The 19,212-nt window shown below is 40.0% G+C and overlaps 1 protein-coding gene across 1 annotated transcript; it reads left to right on the top strand.

Moving 5' to 3' along the window:
• Positions 1-3,271: 3,271 nt before the first annotated feature.
• On the top strand, positions 3,272-18,430 carry sec24a (SEC24 homolog A, COPII coat complex component). The gene is made up of 23 exons (XM_028466843.1): positions 3,272-3,625; positions 6,017-6,640; positions 8,734-8,898; positions 9,630-9,692; positions 10,164-10,327; positions 10,562-10,749; positions 10,873-10,975; positions 11,649-11,775; positions 12,401-12,510; positions 12,588-12,700; positions 12,863-12,981; positions 13,090-13,145; positions 13,334-13,540; positions 13,637-13,760; positions 14,505-14,663; positions 14,831-15,004; positions 15,126-15,236; positions 15,818-15,993; positions 16,207-16,344; positions 16,467-16,571; positions 16,805-16,897; positions 16,989-17,092; positions 17,336-18,430. Exons 1-23 carry the CDS (start codon positions 3,565-3,567, stop codon positions 17,448-17,450), a joined length of 3,399 nt encoding a protein of 1,132 aa, XP_028322644.1. The 5' UTR covers positions 3,272-3,564; the 3' UTR covers positions 17,451-18,430.
• The last annotated feature ends 782 nt before the right edge of the window (positions 18,431-19,212 follow it).

The following is a 19,212-nucleotide window of genomic DNA, read 5'->3' as shown; positions in this document are numbered from 1 at the left end:
TTTGTAAGCATTGGAAACTTTGAATCTGACAGATTACCAATGTCCTGTGGGGTTCCTCAGGGCTCTGTTCTTGAACCCCTTCTGTTTAGCCTTTATATGCTTCCTTTAGGACAAATTTTACAGAACTGTAAGGTTGATTATCAGAGCAATGCAGATGACACACAACTATATCTATAACTGTCCCCAGATGACTACGGTCCCAATGAGGTGTTGTGTGACTGCTTAGAAAAAGTAAACTGCTGGATGAATGAAAACTTCCTTCAACTAAATCATGACAAGATGGAGGTGATTGTCTTTGGTAGCAAGGAAAAGAGGACTGCTGTCAGCAATTATCTTGAGTCTTGATCTTTAAAAGCTAAAGACCAAGTCAAAAACCTTGGTGTTCTGATTGACTCAGATCTTACATTCAGCAGTCAGATTAAATCTATCACAAAAACAGCCTTCTACCACCTGAAGAACATCTCCAGAGTGAAAGGTTTAAATGAATCAGAAAGATCAGGAGAAACTGGTCCATGCTTTTATCTATCGCAGACTGAACTATTGTAATGGTCTTCTGACAGGAATCACCCGAAAGATCACCAAAAATCTATAACTGGTTTAGAATGCTGCAGTTCAGAACGTTGCAGTTTAGAACACTGCAGTTTAGAATGCTGGAGTTCAGAATGCTGCAGCTTAACCAGAACAAAGAGGTCAGAACACATTACTCCAGTTTTAAAGTCTTTACACTGGCTCCCAGTCAGCCTTAGAATAGACTTCAAAGTTTTGTTGCTGGTGTATAAATCTGTGAATGGGTTTGTTCCTGAATACATCAGTAAGATGTTAGTCAGGTATGAACCCAGCAGGTCTTTCAGATCTATGGACACAGGTCAGATAGTGGAGCCCAGAGCTCACAGTTAACATAGTGATGCTGCTTTTAGTTGTTATGCTGCAAAAAAGTGGAACAAACTGCAGCAGAGCTGAAGTCAGCAACATTGTGTGAACATTTTTAAATCAAAGTTAAAGGCACTCTTTTCCTCTACTGCGTATGATTGAGAGGGAGATTTTTTGTCATGTTGTTGTTGATGTAATGTGTTTGTCGATGATTTAAAATGTTTTTACTGATGATTTTAAATGTTTTTTGCTGCCAATTTTAATATTCTTGTTGATTTTAAGGTATTGAATGTTTTCTGTTGCACGTTTTGATCATGTAAAGCACACTGAGTCGCTTTGTGTATGAAATGCGGTATAGAAATAAATTTCCCTTGCCTAAGATGTCAGGCTAAGAATTAGAAAATGCTCTTGGTTTGTAAGCGATAGACAGTGATGTCTACCACTGTCTATCAATAATATAGCTACAGCTCTGCCACCTAAGACCTGTTCCTCTGTCTGGCACTGAGATGGCTCAATGCCCGGTAAAATGTCAAATGTCATCAAAGAAACTCCAAGAAATGTCAATGACCCTTAGCAAAATCTCAAATAGCTACTCATACAGTCCATTAATTGAACCCATGAATCAACTACAAAGCGAAAATCAATAACTTCCCTGATGTAAGTCCAGAGCTTCTCATCAGTTTATGAATGAAAGAAGCTTTTAAATTAAAGATGAAACTCTAGTGAGACAAAGGCTTACACATTTACAAGATAGAAAGGAGATAGAAACAAATATTTTAATTCACTATTCCTGGACATATATTTTCTCTTCAAAATAAGAGTTTAAATGTAATAAACTGACGTTAAATTAACAAACATGGAACATTATTTTAGAGAAACTCCCAATTGAAGCTCTTGACTTGGTGGACCAAATGTACCAAAAAGTATTCTGATACTTGTATGGGTGATAGAAAACTATTGCTTATTGTAATATCTGTTAATTGCATGTTTCACCCTGTTTCATTCTTTATTTATGTGTACCTGTGTAGAGAATATGTTTTTTACTGACATGACATAGTAGGTTTTAAGTGTTTAATTTGTTGTGGCCCTTACAATGATAATGCTTCGCCAACAATGTATACTTTGTTAAAAAATATTAATAATCTATCTTTTAGGTAAATCCAAACCATCTTCATCTGACCTGATTTCATAATTGTTTCACCTTAGCTGTTCCCTGGTGTATTTCTGTCCTATTCTGTACATCCGGGTCACTCCCGAAGAGCTTCTCATCATCTTTATCTCTGTCGCCTTCAGCTAAGTGTCCTGTTCCTCAGATCATAGTCGCTTTCACTAGCATCTGACGTCTTTTGTGTCCTGTTTGTTTGGATACTTCACCCAAAGAATTTACTGTAAGCCGTCCACCTTCTGTACAATTTTTCGTATTTCCCCCATTTCCCTCCAAATTGAAGTAGATTATTCTGTCTTTCTAAAGAGGACTTTCATTCCTTTGCTCCACAGGGAATACTTCCACCTTTCCAGGTTCCCCTTCATTCGTTCAATAGTTTCTCCATGAATGGCAATCTCATCTGCAAACAATAAGCCATGTCAAACTGTTGATCCCCAGGGGGTTTAAAGCCTAACTCTGATTTAGTTGCATACCTAAACTGAACCCTTTTTGGATGCTCCCATATATTTTACGTGGGCCGAAAATTACAATTCCAGTAGCTTTACAAAAGAAAAGAAAAGCAGCACACAGGGTTGAAATAACACATAAATACAGAATATAGGGAATATAAAAGAAGAAAAACAGAATGTACAGAAATAAATAATACATAGACAAACAAGGTTGGTGCTAAAGACTACAAATAAAGAGCAGAACAAGGGCAGAGTGCACAATTGATTAATATTTTAGTTTCAGCAAATCCAAATAGCAAGGACAGGGTACTTTGCATTGTTTCACATGTTTAACAAATGGTTTCACGAAAATTTAAACACAAGGTACACAACCATTGCATTAAAAAAAAGAATAATACAAATAAATATAAATATGTACCCATAATTTACCAATAACAACTATATTAACAACATATAAATTACTATTCATGAAATAAATGGTGTGGGCAAGTAAAAAAAGGTGGGAAATTTTGTCATTTCTGACAGCCAATTGTAAATGCTGCTGCACATCTATTCTGTTCTTGCAATCTGAGACACAAATCCGTAATTTTTTTGGTTCTATTGTGTTTTTATTGCGTAGTTCCCTTTTCTTTCTTTTTTTTTTTTGCTAAGATGAGCAAAAATGTGCAAGTTACACTGATGGCTCAGCAAGTTGAGAAGATGTTTCCAGTACGCTTCAATTCTACGTGCACTGGAGGAAATGCCACGTGTACACAGTGCGCATGCGTGGAACTCTTGACGATGATCCTGCTGGGTGATCCCCGTTTCCGGTGAAAGAGGCGATAGAAGCGTCTCTGTTCTTCCAACGAGGCCTGCTGCTACTCAGCCTTGGGAAGCCTGACTGCTTCCCGTGTCAGACATGGCCCTTTGACCGCCTACAAGTCGCCCAGAAATCTTTATTAAGAGTAAAGGAAAGCCTTTTTGGCTTGATACAGTGCTACGGATCTCAACATTAAACAGCGAACCGTAGCTAGAGAGCCTGCTAAAGACGCAGCTAGCTGTTACCTAGCGCCTCTAATAGATTCTGGTGTCTGTTTCAAGATGTCAACAGCAGGATTCAACTCTCAGAATGGAGCCGGGACGGGTCAGCCGTACTCAAATGGTGAGTAATGATTTGGGAGATCTCTGGTTAAGTGGCCAACCTTTACTACTAGTCACTAGTAAAACGGGTAGCTTTCGGGTGTTGCTAACTGTTAGCAAACCGGATTGCTTCGTAACGCTGAGTATGAGCTGTCAAGAGTAGTTAGGACAGGACATGTAACCCTGACTAGTTGTACCTTACTTGTTTAACATGACCGAAATATTTACTCTTCTAAGGTACGAGTTGTAATTATTTCTTGATATAATGCTGGCAAAGATGATGGACAACCAAAGGTTTTGAGACTCAACAGTTAGCACTGTGGGGTATGGACAGAAATTAATGGGTATTTTCATTAAATAAATTCAAATGATTATTCGACCAGTCACTTCCGTAGCTACATAAGGCAGCTACATAAATTGAAACTATTATAGACTCCAAACAAGGTGAAAAAATGAGTAAATTAATAAAGTGTGCAGGGGAATTAAACTTGCATTTGAAGTGTCATATTGTGTCAGTGTCATTTTTTTTTCTTTTGATTGACAGCTGCTTTGGACAATTTCTGATATCTTGAGTCAAATTATACACTGTTCAGTGCCACATTCGTTCTAAGACGACTCATTAGAACTTGATGAGATAGATAAAGTAGTTATATTTATGACGGTATCCTGCATTAGGTTTGTAGTAAATCTTTGTCAGGAAGGTTCTGTGTAAACAAAGCCCCCAGCATTTCTTCTGGAAGTGTGTCAATACACACAAGATGTGTGTTAATGCACAACATTTACTTCTGTAAAGAGAAATATAGTTCTGGAGTTGGTCATATTATAGAGGAGAATGATTATTTAGACCAGGATGTGGATCAGAGAAGTGACTTATGTGGACTAATAATGTTTGTATGCTTACTCGTAAATTACATCAAATGAAAAGAAAGTGTGCTAATTCAGTTTAACAAAATAAATAGGCTTGGTGTATTTGTATTGCATGGCTCACATGTAAATTTTTCAGTTAAATAAATGGTCCTTTAACTTTTTTTTTAATAGCTTCCACAATATCTATATATACTTGCACAAATAAATAATTAATATTCAAGATCTTTTGAAGGCCTGGCATCATGGTAACAAATCGCATCAGGCTGCGTCATTATTTATTGAACAATGTTTAAAAGTAAAATTGTGAGATTGGTTTTCACTTTAACTAAGGTCATTACAGTGCAGCTCTCTATTACATCTTTTGGATTCACACCTCCAAGCTTCCGTAGTAATTCCATCCCCCTGCATCATTTCATACAGTGCGTGAAAGGAAATTGTACAACCTTATAGTTTGGGATTAAGAGAAAACCCACCTGGTAAGTCTGTTTGAAGGCAGTGGCTGCTACAGCCTGCAGCAAGACAAACTTAGATCAACACCTCCAGAAAAACACAAAGAAATTGATAAACCATGCTAAAACTTCTCCAGCTCCAAAGCAGGTAACACTAGTTGCTTTATTTTCATGTGGTGTCCTAAATAACAAGACAAAAACTTCATGGAAAAATGATTACGGATGTCTTTGTAGTTTTCCCAAAATATTGTATTCCAAAACATTTACCAAATGAAATGTTTTGGCAAAATTGTGTGAGGCTCCAGTATGCTGAAGAAGGAACCATGCAGTGCAGCTGCTGCTTTAACTTTTCAGTTCATACTTTTTACCCTTATGTGCAGCGATCAGTCCTTTGCATGTACTTTCTACTGGAGTAATGGCTGCTACCACCTGAGTGTTAGCTCTCATCATTTTCACTCTGAGACTGCACAAAGGTGGATTATGTTTCTTCCTTCATCACTCTTGGCTGATGGAAAGGAGCTGCTTTATAATCTCCTCTCACCCTGCCTGCTGACTTGGTTAAGTAGTGAAAGGCTAAGTGCATAGCAGTGTGCTGATTCACATTATGTAATCCTTCAGGTGCAAACATGGCTTGCTAATACAGCAGATTTTCATGGTCTGTTTGTATATATACAAGTTTAATCAGCCCTTCCTGCCCGTCCGTTACCTCTACGTCACATGTTAATAGGAGAAAAATCATTAGGACACTTGGTATTTGGGAAGGTGTAAGAAAGAGCTTTGTTCTGCAGCTTTACCTGATAGTCATATTAAATGAGTTCCAATGCATCAATGTGATTGACATCAAAGTAAAAACAATTTCATTATGTTTTGTACCCCTTTGAGCCGAGTTATTGGTGGAGTCCATAAGTTTTGTAAGTGAAAACTTTGAGTAAATGCACTTGCAATGCTGCACGGTGTCATTCTTGACTAGAGTGTTATGGTTCATGGTCTAACCTGCTTTGCCTCCTCTGTTGACTGTCATAGGCCCCAAAGACCCTGATTTAGGAAAAGCCATATATAAAAGATGGGTTAACTTCTTTTTCTCATGTGGTCGACAGGTCCTTCTCAAAATCCGGTTGGATTGCAACAGCTTCCAGGGGCCGGATATGGCTCAGGTCACCAATCGCCCTTCAACCTAATGCAGGCCAAAGCACCTTCTCCGTCTGTGCCAGGACACTATTCCCCTGGACCCTTCCAGCCTTTGCCCCCAGGCAGCCCTTATCATCTATCTCCATCTCCTACTGCCTATCCAGCTCCTCAAGGTCAGCCACTCCTAACAGCACCCCTGATTGGTCGGCCTCCGTCGCAAACACCTCCTCATTCTGCCAGCTCCAGCCCTGGTCTCAGACTAATTCCTGCACAGCCCACACCTCCTCCCCCTCCAGCTGTGTCTTCAAGTAGCTACCACCAGAACCCTTTACAGACTGCAGCTCCAGCATGGCACTACAACACGTCCCAGCCAACGATGAGGTCACCGGCCCCCATGATCTTGCCCCCCCATGGTCCTGTGGCAAATAATGTAAATCCAGCCGCAAGCTTAGCAGGGCAGTCGTTGCCGCCACCACCACTGTCCTCAGCAGCCTACAACACATCACCACCCTCACCACACTTGTCTCAAACTCAGAGCCAACCCCAGGGCTTAGGGATGCCACCCACCTCTCTTCATGGATACGGTCAACCAGGTACGAACTCCACTGCACTAGTATAGGTCTGTCATTGAACAATACAGTACATTGTTCTTAACCAAAGAGTAAAATACTTGCATACAGGAGAAAGGGAATGGAACATTTCTGCAGCAAATGAGACATTTAAGATATAATCACAACCAAAGGTTCCTATCAATAAAATGATGAATCATCCCCGTTAGTTTTTACAACTCCTGTGTCGGGGGGAGGAGGGGTAACAGATAGACAGAGGAGGAGCAGTTATAGTCTGTAGCATCAACCTTGTTTAGTTATCTATTTGTGTACATTCTGATTTCTTCTAGTATGTTTTCTGTATTTATATATTATTTAAACTCTGTGTGCTGCTATTTTTTTCTGTAATGCTGCACTTAATTTAATTTCCCTGACGGAGCCTTCCCAAGGATTAATAAAGTGTATCTAATCTAATCTTTAAATTACAAAGGAAATGTAAGCTTTGACTTCATCCAAATACAGTAACTCATCTTTCCAGTGAAAAAAAACAATAATGGGTTTAGTTTGATGGTCAGATTTTTTTAACTTGATACTTTTGACTCTCCTGTTACTGTTATTTGACACGTGCTGGTGATATACATATCTACACACTGATGTGTTGGCGATGGACATTGATCTCTGCTCCAATGGTGACTGTGTTGGCTAACAGCTGCCTCTGGCTCTCTCCCAAGCGCCGTCACTAATTGTGGGCAAAGTTCATTACATATTTTATTGTTCCTACTTGCATTGCCTCGTTGAAGCATTGCAATGCTTTAGAAACTTCATTTATGTTTATTTGTTTATGTTAAGTCTAAGTTTTTAGTTCCTATGATTTTAAATGTTGAGTTTTATATGTGTGGTTCTTGGTCTGTGGTTTGTTTAAAATGTTCCAGGTCATCCAGTATCCAATCATATATACCAAGAGGGTGGGGGTTTACAGCCATTTTTGAATCATAGAAATTAGAAATCGATTAAGTAGTTTATATGTTCAGTGTGTGCACCAATTTATTCATGTGTTCTACAAATACATACCACTGTTAGATTTCACAAAATTGGTTTATTTCTGTGAAATTGAAATAACTGATTTTAGGTGGATGTATATCTGTTTTTTGATTTTTCTGAATAATTGAAGGCACCATTATTCAACTCAAATGTATTTACTTCTATAGCCTCTTTTATACATAGGGCACCATAGCCTAAAGTGCTTTACAAGAACAGACAGACAGCAGAGATCAATACAAAGAGCCAATAAAAAGTAATAAACCATGGATTAAAACGCATACAGTTAAAAATAAAAACATTACAAAATGAGGATTATCACGTGTTAAAAGCCAAATTAAAAAGATGTCTTCAGTTTTTTTTTAAAAACATCAGTGAAACTGGATGATCTAATATGGAGGGGGATTGAATTCCAGAGTTTAGGCGTTTTTACTGTTTACTCATCAGTCCAGATCATCTTCTGCCATGGTTTCATGCATTGTTGACTTGCTTGGCCTCATTTCTATTTTGGAAGCGCAACATTCTCGCTATAGGTTTTACACTAACAACATTTCTAGTAGGACTTCTTGTAATTTCCAACAGAGACAAGCTTGATGTGTTTCATCTGAGGCACTAAATTGACTTGAATGAGCATGGGCTGTCACAAACACATTTGTAGCATTTATTAATCTCTTTTAGTGTGTGAGTGCGTCTGTGACCAATACAAGTAGTTATGGTTACTTTTCCAACTTTTAATTTTTTTTTAGTTTTCCCCTATAGATGAGCCTGGCCAAGCTTCTTTGAGTGGTAATAATTGAGTGCTGCTATGACCTTCGCTTAGAGACACCAGCTGTTGTCACCTCTACACTGTGCTTCTTTCTTTCAAGCCACAAATTTCCTTAACCTGATATCTGGTAGCAAGGCAGACATGTCGCAACTAGCAAAGCAGTGTTTACTGAAGTGTCACGCAGGTTCTCTTGGATCATGGGAAATGTCAGAACTACTATATATTGGATTGAGTTTTCAGGTCATTGTTTTTAGGGTTGACACTTTGATGCTTTGCATGCAATGTTTGACAAAACAGACAATGAGCCATAATCTAAATGAATAACTTCCTTCAGGTTCAGCACCTCCACCAATGAACCCGATGGCTCCCCACACATATCAACCAATCAGACCTGCTTATGGCCCTCCTCCAACAGGCCCTCCACCACCCATGAGGCCAACGCCCCCGCCTACAGGCCCTCCAGCTGCTAGTGGCACACCACCTCCTACCAAAGCAGATGGTAATTTACTTAAGAATATGACAGATATGTACATAAACTTTAGTTTGTTTATATCGGTATAATGCATTTTATCACCTTGCTGTTCATATAGTGACGATGCTATGACATGATAGAGTTGAACAGGCTTTCTTTAAACTATTCTACCTGATGCTGTTTCTTCATTAATTTCACATATTTGATCTTTTGCTTCTGATCACTTGCTGCTGTTTTCCTCCTTCCTCTACATGCCAGCTCAGTGTGGGGACAGTGTTAACAGCACTGTGTCCCCCACTGAGCCCGACTGCCAGGAGGGGGACATTGAATGTCCAGGTGTGACTGATTTATGATGCCGATTTAGCTCCTAGATTTTGTCAGTCTTGTCATATCATCCCATAATCACTGTGCTTTGTGGAAATCTGTCTATGGAAGCAATTTTCTCCCCAAAATAGAAACATAAGGCCAGAGCAGCACTGGATTACACTTGTCATTTACATAATATTAAAAATAGTAGCTGTTAATTGTAAAGCATTTTTTTACTCAGTGCATCAGGTGATGAAAATGTTTTTGTTCTCTTGCTTTGACACATTATAGTTAGCATCCTCATTAGCATTAGTGAACTGTAGTTGCCACTTTCTCATCTGTCTTGCCAATTTCTATTTCTACATTCATCATCTAATGATCTCACAATAGGATAGAACTGACATAGTGTCAATGAATTACTCACAAACCCATCTGTGTTGGCTTTCTAACAGGTGCAGTGGCTGGTAACGGCCCACAAGCAACAAACAGCTACAATCACGTAGACAGTAAAATGGGTAAGAAAGCTCTCTGACACACTTTAAATTATTTAGTTAAGTTTTATAAAGACTAGTTTCCAACTGCTGGCAAATGGTCTTTTTTTAGCAGTTTCAAGTGAGTGAAAGTGTCTTGAATTAATGATTTGGATCTTCTCATAAGGATAATCCATCACAGATGGCAAACATGTACTAAACACTAAGGATGGCATCCTGATCCAAGATTAATGCTTTTTATTGTTTGATGAGCATTTGGATAAGTGTATCGTCTACATGTTATGATCGGAATAAAGCATTTCTATTGCTGCTGCAACCACCTGTCAGCTATAAAGGTTATTGTAAATGTTGCAAATGTGTGATTAGTGCCGATTTGTCGTCTTCATTTGGTCTGAACTGATTTTTAATTCTAAAGTGACCCAATTTTTGGCCAATAAAGGCTGACATTTTTTTATTCTGACTTTGTCGTTTTAATACCCATGTCTGCCTGCACAGCCGGCCTAGCGCAGCCTGGACCGCCTGGTCGACATTTGGGCCACTACCCTTCCCTGCCCCCTGGGTACCAGAACACCTCAGGCCCCCCCGCCCCCTCCCCTATGCACCCAGCGATGCAAGCCGCCACTCAGCCTTACACTCAAGCCCCTCAGGCCTACCAGCAGGTGAGAAGGATACACACGTGTACCTTGTGTAATGGCTTTCACTATAAGTTTAATCACTTTAACAACTCCAGCACCAAACCTTTTAGTTTTTGGCAACTACTGCTTCTTTAGCTTCTGTTTTACTGATTGTATGTTTGAACTGGCTGACTGCAGTACTGAGTTTAATTGATTATAGTGTTAAATCTGCTCATGGGGTTTAATCATGTTTACCTTGTCATTGTCCTTTTGTGTCAGATGTCTGGAGGTCCAGGTATGGCCCAGCTCAGCCCATCATTGGCTTCCATGAGCCTCCAGTCGGGAACCCCCGAGGCACTTAGAGTGGTCAACCTGCTGCAGGAGAGAAACCTGCTACCCCCGACCCCTATTTCAGCCCCTACCCCCTGCCTGACCCAGGATCTGCAAAGGATCAACTGCAGCCCAGAGTAAGCCACAGACTGAGACTTTGAGTAGTAAAATGTGGCAGATATTTTTGTATTGTGTGGCCTGCAGTAGGTGTAAATTTCTTACACTTATGGTTTGATTGAACTTATTTCTGTGTTTTTCAGGGTTTATCGTTGCACCCTGACCAGCATCCCTCAGACTCAGTCACTACTCAACAAAGCCAAGCTGCCCCTTGGTCTGCTGCTCCACCCTTTCAAAGACCTTTCGGTAAAGGTTGACCTTTCGGTCAAAATCTTGGTTCTGCCTCACAGGCCGGTTTTTATAGCACTATAGTTCCTTTCAGTCACATTCTGTCAAATATGGAGACCACAAATTCCCTTTTCTCCTTCAAGCAATGCAAACAAATTAGCATTGTTTACCTGAACTTACCTGTGATGATTCTTTCAGGCTTTGCTCCATTTACAAATTATAAGTCATTTTATTTTTATGAGGTTAATAACAAAGTGATGCTAACTGAGATTTACATTATTTCTAATACTCATAAAACCACTAAATACATACATGTTACTCTGGTACCTTTTACACATATTTAAATATTGACCATCACACAACACTGAATCTGCCCTTTTTAAATAATTCATTTCAAACTCCACTCTAATAATCTGTCTGTGGCTTCGCTCTCATTTACATTTTCTGCTTTGTGAGATTAGTGCTGATTAAAGTGTGTCCTGCCCTTTATGGGTGGGTTGGATTTTATGAAATACACCTCAAGGCACAATCTGCAACAGTGAAAACCTTTATGCACTCGTGGTAAACATGCCACAGAACAGAAGTCACTCGCACAGCAGCAAGAACGTTTTCATTCTAATGCCAGCTGAGCTGAGATTTCCCAGATGAATTTTTAACACAGAGCCCTGCTCTGTCTTCTTAATCATTGCAGCAACTTCCAGTGGTTACGTCCAGCACCATCGTACGATGTCGGTCCTGCAGAACTTACATCAACCCTTTTGTATCTTTTCTGGACCAGAGGAGATGGAAGTGCAACCTGTGCTATCGCGTCAACGATGGTGAGTGAGAGAAACAGAGACGAAGCCAACCAGAGATGCTATTTGTGGGAGCAAGAACAATATTTTGATCACTAACACTTTATAACTGTTATACTCATTACAGTATTACTGGTAATAAATGAAGGAGATGGTGTAGATCACATGTGTCAAACCCAAGGCCCAGGGACCAAATCTGGCCCTTTAAATAATTAAAATCAGCCCGCTGGGGAAAGTAAAAATGCCTGAGAAAACAGTGTAAATTACCAAATAATTTAGTTGTAGATATCTCAGTAGAGCTGCAAAGGGGCATGAAATATCTGGCAAATATCCAGTAATTCAAAAAACTAGAAACTTTATCTATTGAAATCAAGTAGAAATTAAGAGTAATTTTAAATCACTGTATCATATCCAAGCATCGATATTGGCATCAATGCAAAAATAATACACTTAAAAACAGATATTAAAAGAGTTTGACCCCCCCTGGTGTAGATCATTCCAGGCTATTGACTTTCTACCCATTATGTCCAATCAACTAACAGATGAAGAGATTGTGTTATCTGACAAAGTTTGATGATAGAGATGTGTATATGAAAATCAATGTGTTTGTGGCGATACATTCCTGACGCTGTAGAGTGTCTCTGTGTAGTTCCAGAGGAGTTTATGTACAACCCGGTCAGTAGATCATATGGTGAACCACACAAAAGACCTGAGGTCCAAAACGCCACCATCGAGTTCATCGCTCCATCAGAATACATGGTAGGTTTTAGCTAACGGAAGTAGTTGTGCTTTTGATTACTTGCTTGCAGTAACTTGTTTACTTTGTTTGTTTGCAGCTTAGGCCACCGCAGCCTGCTGTTTACCTCTTTGTTTTGGACGTATCCCACAATGCAGTGGAGAAGGGCTATCTGAATGTCTTCTGTCAGTCCTTGCTGGACAACATAAATGCGTATGTACAAAAATTAAACGGGTTGGTAAAGGCTAACACTTGGAATCAGGTTTCCATGGATAACAATTTAAAATTATATAAAGGCTTGTGCACCAGCAAACCCCCCGGAACAGGGGGGTTAGAAGATGAATGAATGATTGAACGTCCATTTGTGTGATCTAGGCTCCCTGGAGATTCAAGGACAAAGGTGGGCTTCATCACGTTTGACAGCACCGTCCACTTCTACAACCTCCAGGAAGGACTCTCACAGCCTCAGATGCTCATCGTGTCTGACATAGAAGGTGAGACCAAATTCAAGTTGAAGCTCACATGCAGCCGCTCACCATGAGGGAGCAAATATAACTGATGACTTTATGTCGAGTGTTTGAACAACCTTTTCTCCGCGACAGATATATTTTTACCAACACCAGACAGCCTTCTCGTAAACCTCAATGAATGCAAAGAGGTGAGTGTTGGACCATGAACCTTTAGATCACTACAGCCTTCCCTTAATGGAAAGGATCTGTTTCAAACATTTTTAATGGTTCTGTCTGGATAAAACAACAACAAAAACTCTTAACTGTAGCCCTGACTTGCTGAAGATAAAATAAAGTTTTTCTTAAGGGGATTATTAACCCTTTCTTGTTTTTTCAGCTTGTGCAGGATCTGTTAAAGAGCCTCCCTAGTTTATTTCAAAAGACCATGGAGACCCAGTCTGCCCTGGGAGCAGCTCTGCAGGCAGCCTTCAAGCTACTGTCGCCCACTGGAGGGCGGATGTCTGTGTTCCAGACTCAGCTACCCAACCTGGGTGTGGGGGCACTGCAGTCAAGAGAGGATCCCAACCAGCGAGCTTCTGCGAAGGTAATGAGTCTTATCTGGCACGCGACAGAGATCTAACTAATTATTAGCTTTTCTAGCTCTGGTTAACTCTGTATGGGCTTTTTCTGTTTATTTCAGGAAATCCAGCATTTGTCTCCAGCCACAGACTTCTACAAGAAGCTGGCTTTGGACTGTTCTGGTCAGCAGGTGGCTGTTGACCTTTTCCTGCTCAGTTCTCAATACTGTGACCTTGCATCGCTCGGTGAGTCACAGTTTGATCTTAGGTCATTTAAGGCGGGCATCCACTGTGATTTTTTTACCTGTGCGTCTATTTTTCAGGCCAAGTCTCTGCTAAATCGTGTGTCGTGCATCGTGTAGTATACATGGGGTCACGAAAAGCGATTAACACTCCACGACCAGCTCCCGATCGTATGGTCATAAGTCAATCAAACATGTTTGAAATCCATTCGCTCCTCGTGAGGGTATCGCACAGTTTAAGCAGTGCCACTGACTGACTTAATTCAAACTCTCACACTGTGCATGTGCTAACACCATAGGACCGCTGTAAAATTGACAGACTGCCCACGTCTGTCCATCCAGTTCGTGGTCCATCACATCGCCGTCTTTTCTTTTTTAAAGCTCTTTTTGCTGAGATTTGCTAGTGTCTCTCCACTTCTGGGTTCTTCTTCTTCTGTTTTAATGGCAAAGCTTCAGAGTTCTTCTGATTTGTATGATGCATTTCCAGAAACAAGACCCTGACGTGTCGTGTATGGACGTACAGTTTGAGCAGTTAGATTGTGTCAGTGTCTGTCCGTATAGTGTGAGAACATGAATCGTGAGCTGCGCACATTTGGACTCTGCAAATGAATCGCACAGTTAGAGCTGAGTACAACTATTAAAAAATGTCTGCCTACCTTTAGCTAATTGTAGATGTTATAATAAAGAAATGCACATAAACCCAACATCACATGAGGTGTTTTTGTACTTTTCTTTTTTTCTATCCCAGGCTGCATATCCAGATACTCAGCTGGGAACGTTTACTACTACCCGTCTTACCACCACCAGCACAGCCCTGCTCAGGTGGAATGCTTCCAGAAAGATCTGAAGCGATACTTAACCAGAAAAATAGGCTTTGAGGCCGTGATGAGGATACGCTGCACCAAAGGTCTGTAGGACAAATACGCTAAATGGAAGATGTTCTTGTTTTTGAAAAGTGATTATGTGAACTAACAATTTTGCTTCATGCTCATTACTGAGCATTAGATTTGCTCAGTAGAAGGAATAAAATGTTTTTTTGGTTGTGGACTTTCATCGCTCCCTGTTTCTCTGCAGGTCTGTCCATCCACACGTTCCACGGAAACTTCTTTGTGCGTTCCACGGATCTGTTATCCCTGCCCAACGTCAACCCAGACGCCGGCTTTGCAGTTCAAATGTCAATCGACGAAAACCTTGTCGACACGCAAGTCGTATCTTTCCAGGCTGCGCTGCTTTACACCTCCAGTAAAGGTACACACACACACACACACACACACACATGCAGTGCAAAGGTTTGTTTTGTTTGTAATTAATTTGTAAATGAGCTGATCTCTTGTCTAATTTGGGTAAAATGTTTGTGTGTGTTTGTCAGGAGAGAGGAGGATTCGCGTGCACACGTTGTGTCTACCTGTTGTTAATTCTCTCACTGATATCTTTGCTGGGGCTGATGTTCAGGCCATCTCTGGACTCCTCGCTTGTATGGGTATGTACTACACACTATCACACCCACCTCTGTTTTAGAGATATTTGTAGGTTTTTAACCCCAGATTATAAGAAGTGCCTTCCTTAGATTTGTAAACTGGGCTTTGCCTCACTATACAATCTTGTGTAGTTTCATTTTCTACTGATTATTTACAATCAAGCAAATCCTCAGTGACATATTCTTCTTCGATAGCACATGCTCAGATACATTTTGTGGAGGTACACATTCTGTCAGGTGAATGTGAAATTATAGGTTGCACCAATTTCAAAGCTGATGAAAATATGCTGAAAATAGGAATCTTCACAAGCTTTTCGTTCACTTCACTGTGTTTACCGCTGACGGATGGTGATGAGAGGTGGCAGCTGTGGTTGCTCAGCAACTGTCTTAATCAGTCATGTCCATTGTGCCTGAACTGGAAACAGATGGTCTTCAATGTCTTGTCACAAAGCCTTTTCGCAGCTACTGTGTGCCCGTGTGCTGTAGGCCTAATATATACATAGTGTTGACTTGTTGCACTACAGTAAATGCTTCTTTTGTTCCCTCAGACCACTGAGCTCATGTAAATGTTTCCCTCTTTTCAGCTGTGGATCGTTCGGTCACAGCAAGCCTTGGAGACGCCAGAGACGCAATGATCAACGCTGCCATCGACTCGCTGGCGTCGTACCGACAGTTTGCATTGACCATCCAGCAGCCGGGCCTATTGGCCCCTGCCTGCCTCAGACTTTTCCCTCTTTACATCCTGGCTCTACTCAAACAGGTGGATAATTCTTACTGTTTGCACTATGGCTTTGTTTGTTTTTCTGTTTGGTTGTGTTTTGCCTAACATTTTAACCAAATATTCAATACAAATGACAAAAAGTCCTATTTCTGTGTTTTCTGACACTGTGGAGGTCTCTGAATTCCAGAGCAGCAGCTCCATGCATTCACTGTTTTCATTTTTTTCTTTCTATTGGCTGTGTGCACATTGCAGAAAGCCTTCAGACTAGGCACCAGCACCAGACTGGATGATCGGGTGTTTGCCATGTGTCAGCTGAAGTACCAGCCTCTAGCTTACGCCATGCCGATGATCCACCCGTCTCTGTATCGCTTGGATGACCTGACAGATGAGGTGAGAGTGATGAGCATATAGAGTTCTACATTAGCTCAACTTTCTTTTCCAAAAGCTTTTGGTGTATATTGTCTTTATGAAATATAATGAATAAATGTGATGATGCAACCTTTTGTTTGCAGGGAGCTTTGAATGTCAATGAGCGGACCATCCCTCAGCCCAGAGTATTACAGCTGTCTGTGGAGAAGCTCAGCAGGGATGGAGCCTTCCTCATGGATGCAGGAACTGTATGTTTGAAAACAAGCTCTTGTAAAAGTTTTAGAAGATTCTTTGTGTATGTGTTTTTTTTATAAACAATCTGTGAAAAAGCAAACGGTGACAGTCGCACCTTATAAGGAAATATTAGTTTCCTATTTTAATACTTTGTGCATTTTCAAGGCATTGTTCACAGTGATGCATTTCTGTACTGCTTGACTCTCTATGGAATATATTCAACATCCACCTAATCCTGCCCCTAAAGGTGATGTATCTTTGGATCGGGAGGAACTGCAATCCTATCTTCCTCACACAAGTTCTAGGAGTTCCCAGCTACGCTGACGTGCTTGACAACCTGGTAAGAAAACCAGATATGGTAGAAATTACACAACAATTTTGAAATAATTTATTTATATATGATGACCCTTCGAACTTTCTTCCCCTCACAGTATGTGCTCCCAGAGATAGACTCTGCAGAGTCACAACGAACCCGAGCTTTGATTGGCTGGCTGAGGGATCAGAGGCCCTTCTACCCTTCCCTGCATGTCATCAAGTAAGGATCATATATCTGGCTTTTAGACAATAACATAACAGCAAGTGTAGCTCACTTTTCCAACACATTTAGGTGAAAATTACAGTAACCTTGGTAAATGGTTCTCCTAATTTTATGATTTATTTTCATTAAGAGTTGTAATTTTTCTTTATATCAGCCCTGAGTTGGTCTTGTGATATATAGTTCTGTATATTCAGATTTGTATTTTCCATTTTTTTTCTAACTTTTCACCCTGTGTTGTAGGGACGAGAGCCAGCTGAAAGCCTCTTTATTGCAGCACATGATCGAGGACCGAACTGACTCTGCTCTCTCCTACTACGAGTTCCTCCTTCACCTTCAGCAGAAAATTACCAAATAATCTCCCAGCTGGAGACATAGAGACAAGGAACTCTGAAAGCAAAGGGTGCGCATCAGCGTATCTGTGTGTGCGAGTATAAATGTGTGTAAGGTTTGTGTGAAAGGAGCAGAAGGCACATTCAAGGATGCTTCTTGCTCCGTCTCCAGCTGTGATCATGTTCAAGGAGATCCTGAGTGGAATCAAACTGTGGATACGATGGATTTTTATTATTCTGTCAGAGAACCATGTTGGAAAAAAAGCAAGAAATCCTCAAAGATGATTCAGTGAGCGATGGAGGGAATCTGTGTTAATTCTGAATGAACTTTTAGCCACACAGCAGCAGAAAGCAGATGAATCTGTTTCTGTTCTAAGCACAGGAAGCGTCAATAAGTCAAACGTGTGTGAGGCAAGTTAGTGTTCACAGACCACTTTAGGGTTTCACCTGGACTATTTTTAAACACTTCTGTGTTTTACCTGAAAGACCATGTGGGCTTTTCATTGTATTTGTGTGTTGAACAAAATCTGTAAAAGACTATTGTCGATAAAAGCGGAAGGTTTTCCCACCGCTCGAAGGCCGGTCGATCGCTTTGCTGCCATGAATGTGTGGATTTGGCCGTTCCAGCTGTCATCTTTTCTCTGGACATTTAGTACATGTCTGACATTTTTGTTCTGTCGTTTTTGTTTTTTTTCTTTTCTTTTTTCCCGTTTAATTTATGAGAATCCCAATCTGATTAAATTCAATAATTGCCTTGAACGGGAACTCACGTTTTATTATAAACCTTCTGTTTAAATGCAAATCTATATATGAAATATTTTAATATAATAGGATACGGGAAAGTCTTTAACACAAACATAACAAAGCCATTGTGATCTTTTAATTATGCTTATTGATACTTGTATATTGCAAAGACAGCATTGTGTAAAGGGGGAGAGATGCTGATGATTTTAGTAAAACTGATAAGTTGAAATCATGCCACGAAAATAAAATGTTTGGATCTTTTTTGTTGTTTGTGTTTCGGTGGATGAACATGTTTGACGGTGTAACCAAAGACAACACATGAAATGTGCTTTTATAGAGAGATGGATAGGTTGGACCACAGTGACATGATGGATGTCAATGGCCTACATAACAAATTTTCCTCTTAATAACATATAATACTCTTTATTATATCAATAATGCCTCTGAAAAGTGAAGGTTACATCAGGAAAGTCTATTCTGTCTGTCATATTCTTTCTTCATGGTATAATATATATGGAAGATAAAATAAAGTTCATAAAATGTTTTTTTTTTTTTTTTTAGAAGCATTTTAATTGATTGGAAGCCCTTAAAAACTCCAGCAAGTTATTTTTGAAAAATATGTTAAGGTTTCATTTATTCAGACAACGGTTTTTCAGTAAATTTAATTTGATCTGACATGTTTCAAATTTGAACTGCCGTCCTTCAAGGCGTCTGCTGATCGCTTTGATCAAAGCTATTCAAGAAGAATCAAGAAAATAATTCAATTTTTTTTGTGCTTTTCAGGTTTTCTGTCAATTTCTATATCCTTTACTGCAGTCCAACCCCGTTTAATAGCTGTCCTCATTTTTGCACTAGTATTTAGAGTTCGTCCAAGGCCTTAAATCCAGAAATAAATAATTCTACATTTTTTTCACAATTTGACCAATTTTTTTGTGCTTTTTAGGTTTTTGTCAATTTCAGTACTTGACTTCATTCTAACCCTGTTCAATTGCTGTGGTCATTTTTGCACTAGTATTTAGGGTTTTTGCACTCTTTGGCCATAAC

Source organism: Gouania willdenowi, chromosome 14 (genome assembly GCF_900634775.1).
Source record: "Gouania willdenowi chromosome 14, fGouWil2.1, whole genome shotgun sequence".
In the NCBI taxonomy this organism is placed as follows: Eukaryota; Metazoa; Chordata; class Actinopteri; order Blenniiformes; family Gobiesocidae; genus Gouania; species Gouania willdenowi.
Note: the sequence above shows the minus strand (reverse complement) of the source record. Positions and strands in the feature narration are given on the sequence as shown.

Coding starts and splice junctions, on each gene's coding strand:
- sec24a (XM_028466843.1), top strand. CDS start 3,565: ATGTCAACAGCAGGATTCAACTCTCAGAATGGAGCCGGGACGGGTCAG. Junction 12,511..12,587: donor TCGCTCCATCAGAATACATG/GTAGGTTTTAGC, acceptor GTTTGTTTGCAG/CTTAGGCCACCGCAGCCTGC. Junction 15,005..15,125: donor GCTTTACACCTCCAGTAAAG/GTACACACACAC, acceptor TGTGTTTGTCAG/GAGAGAGGAGGATTCGCGTG.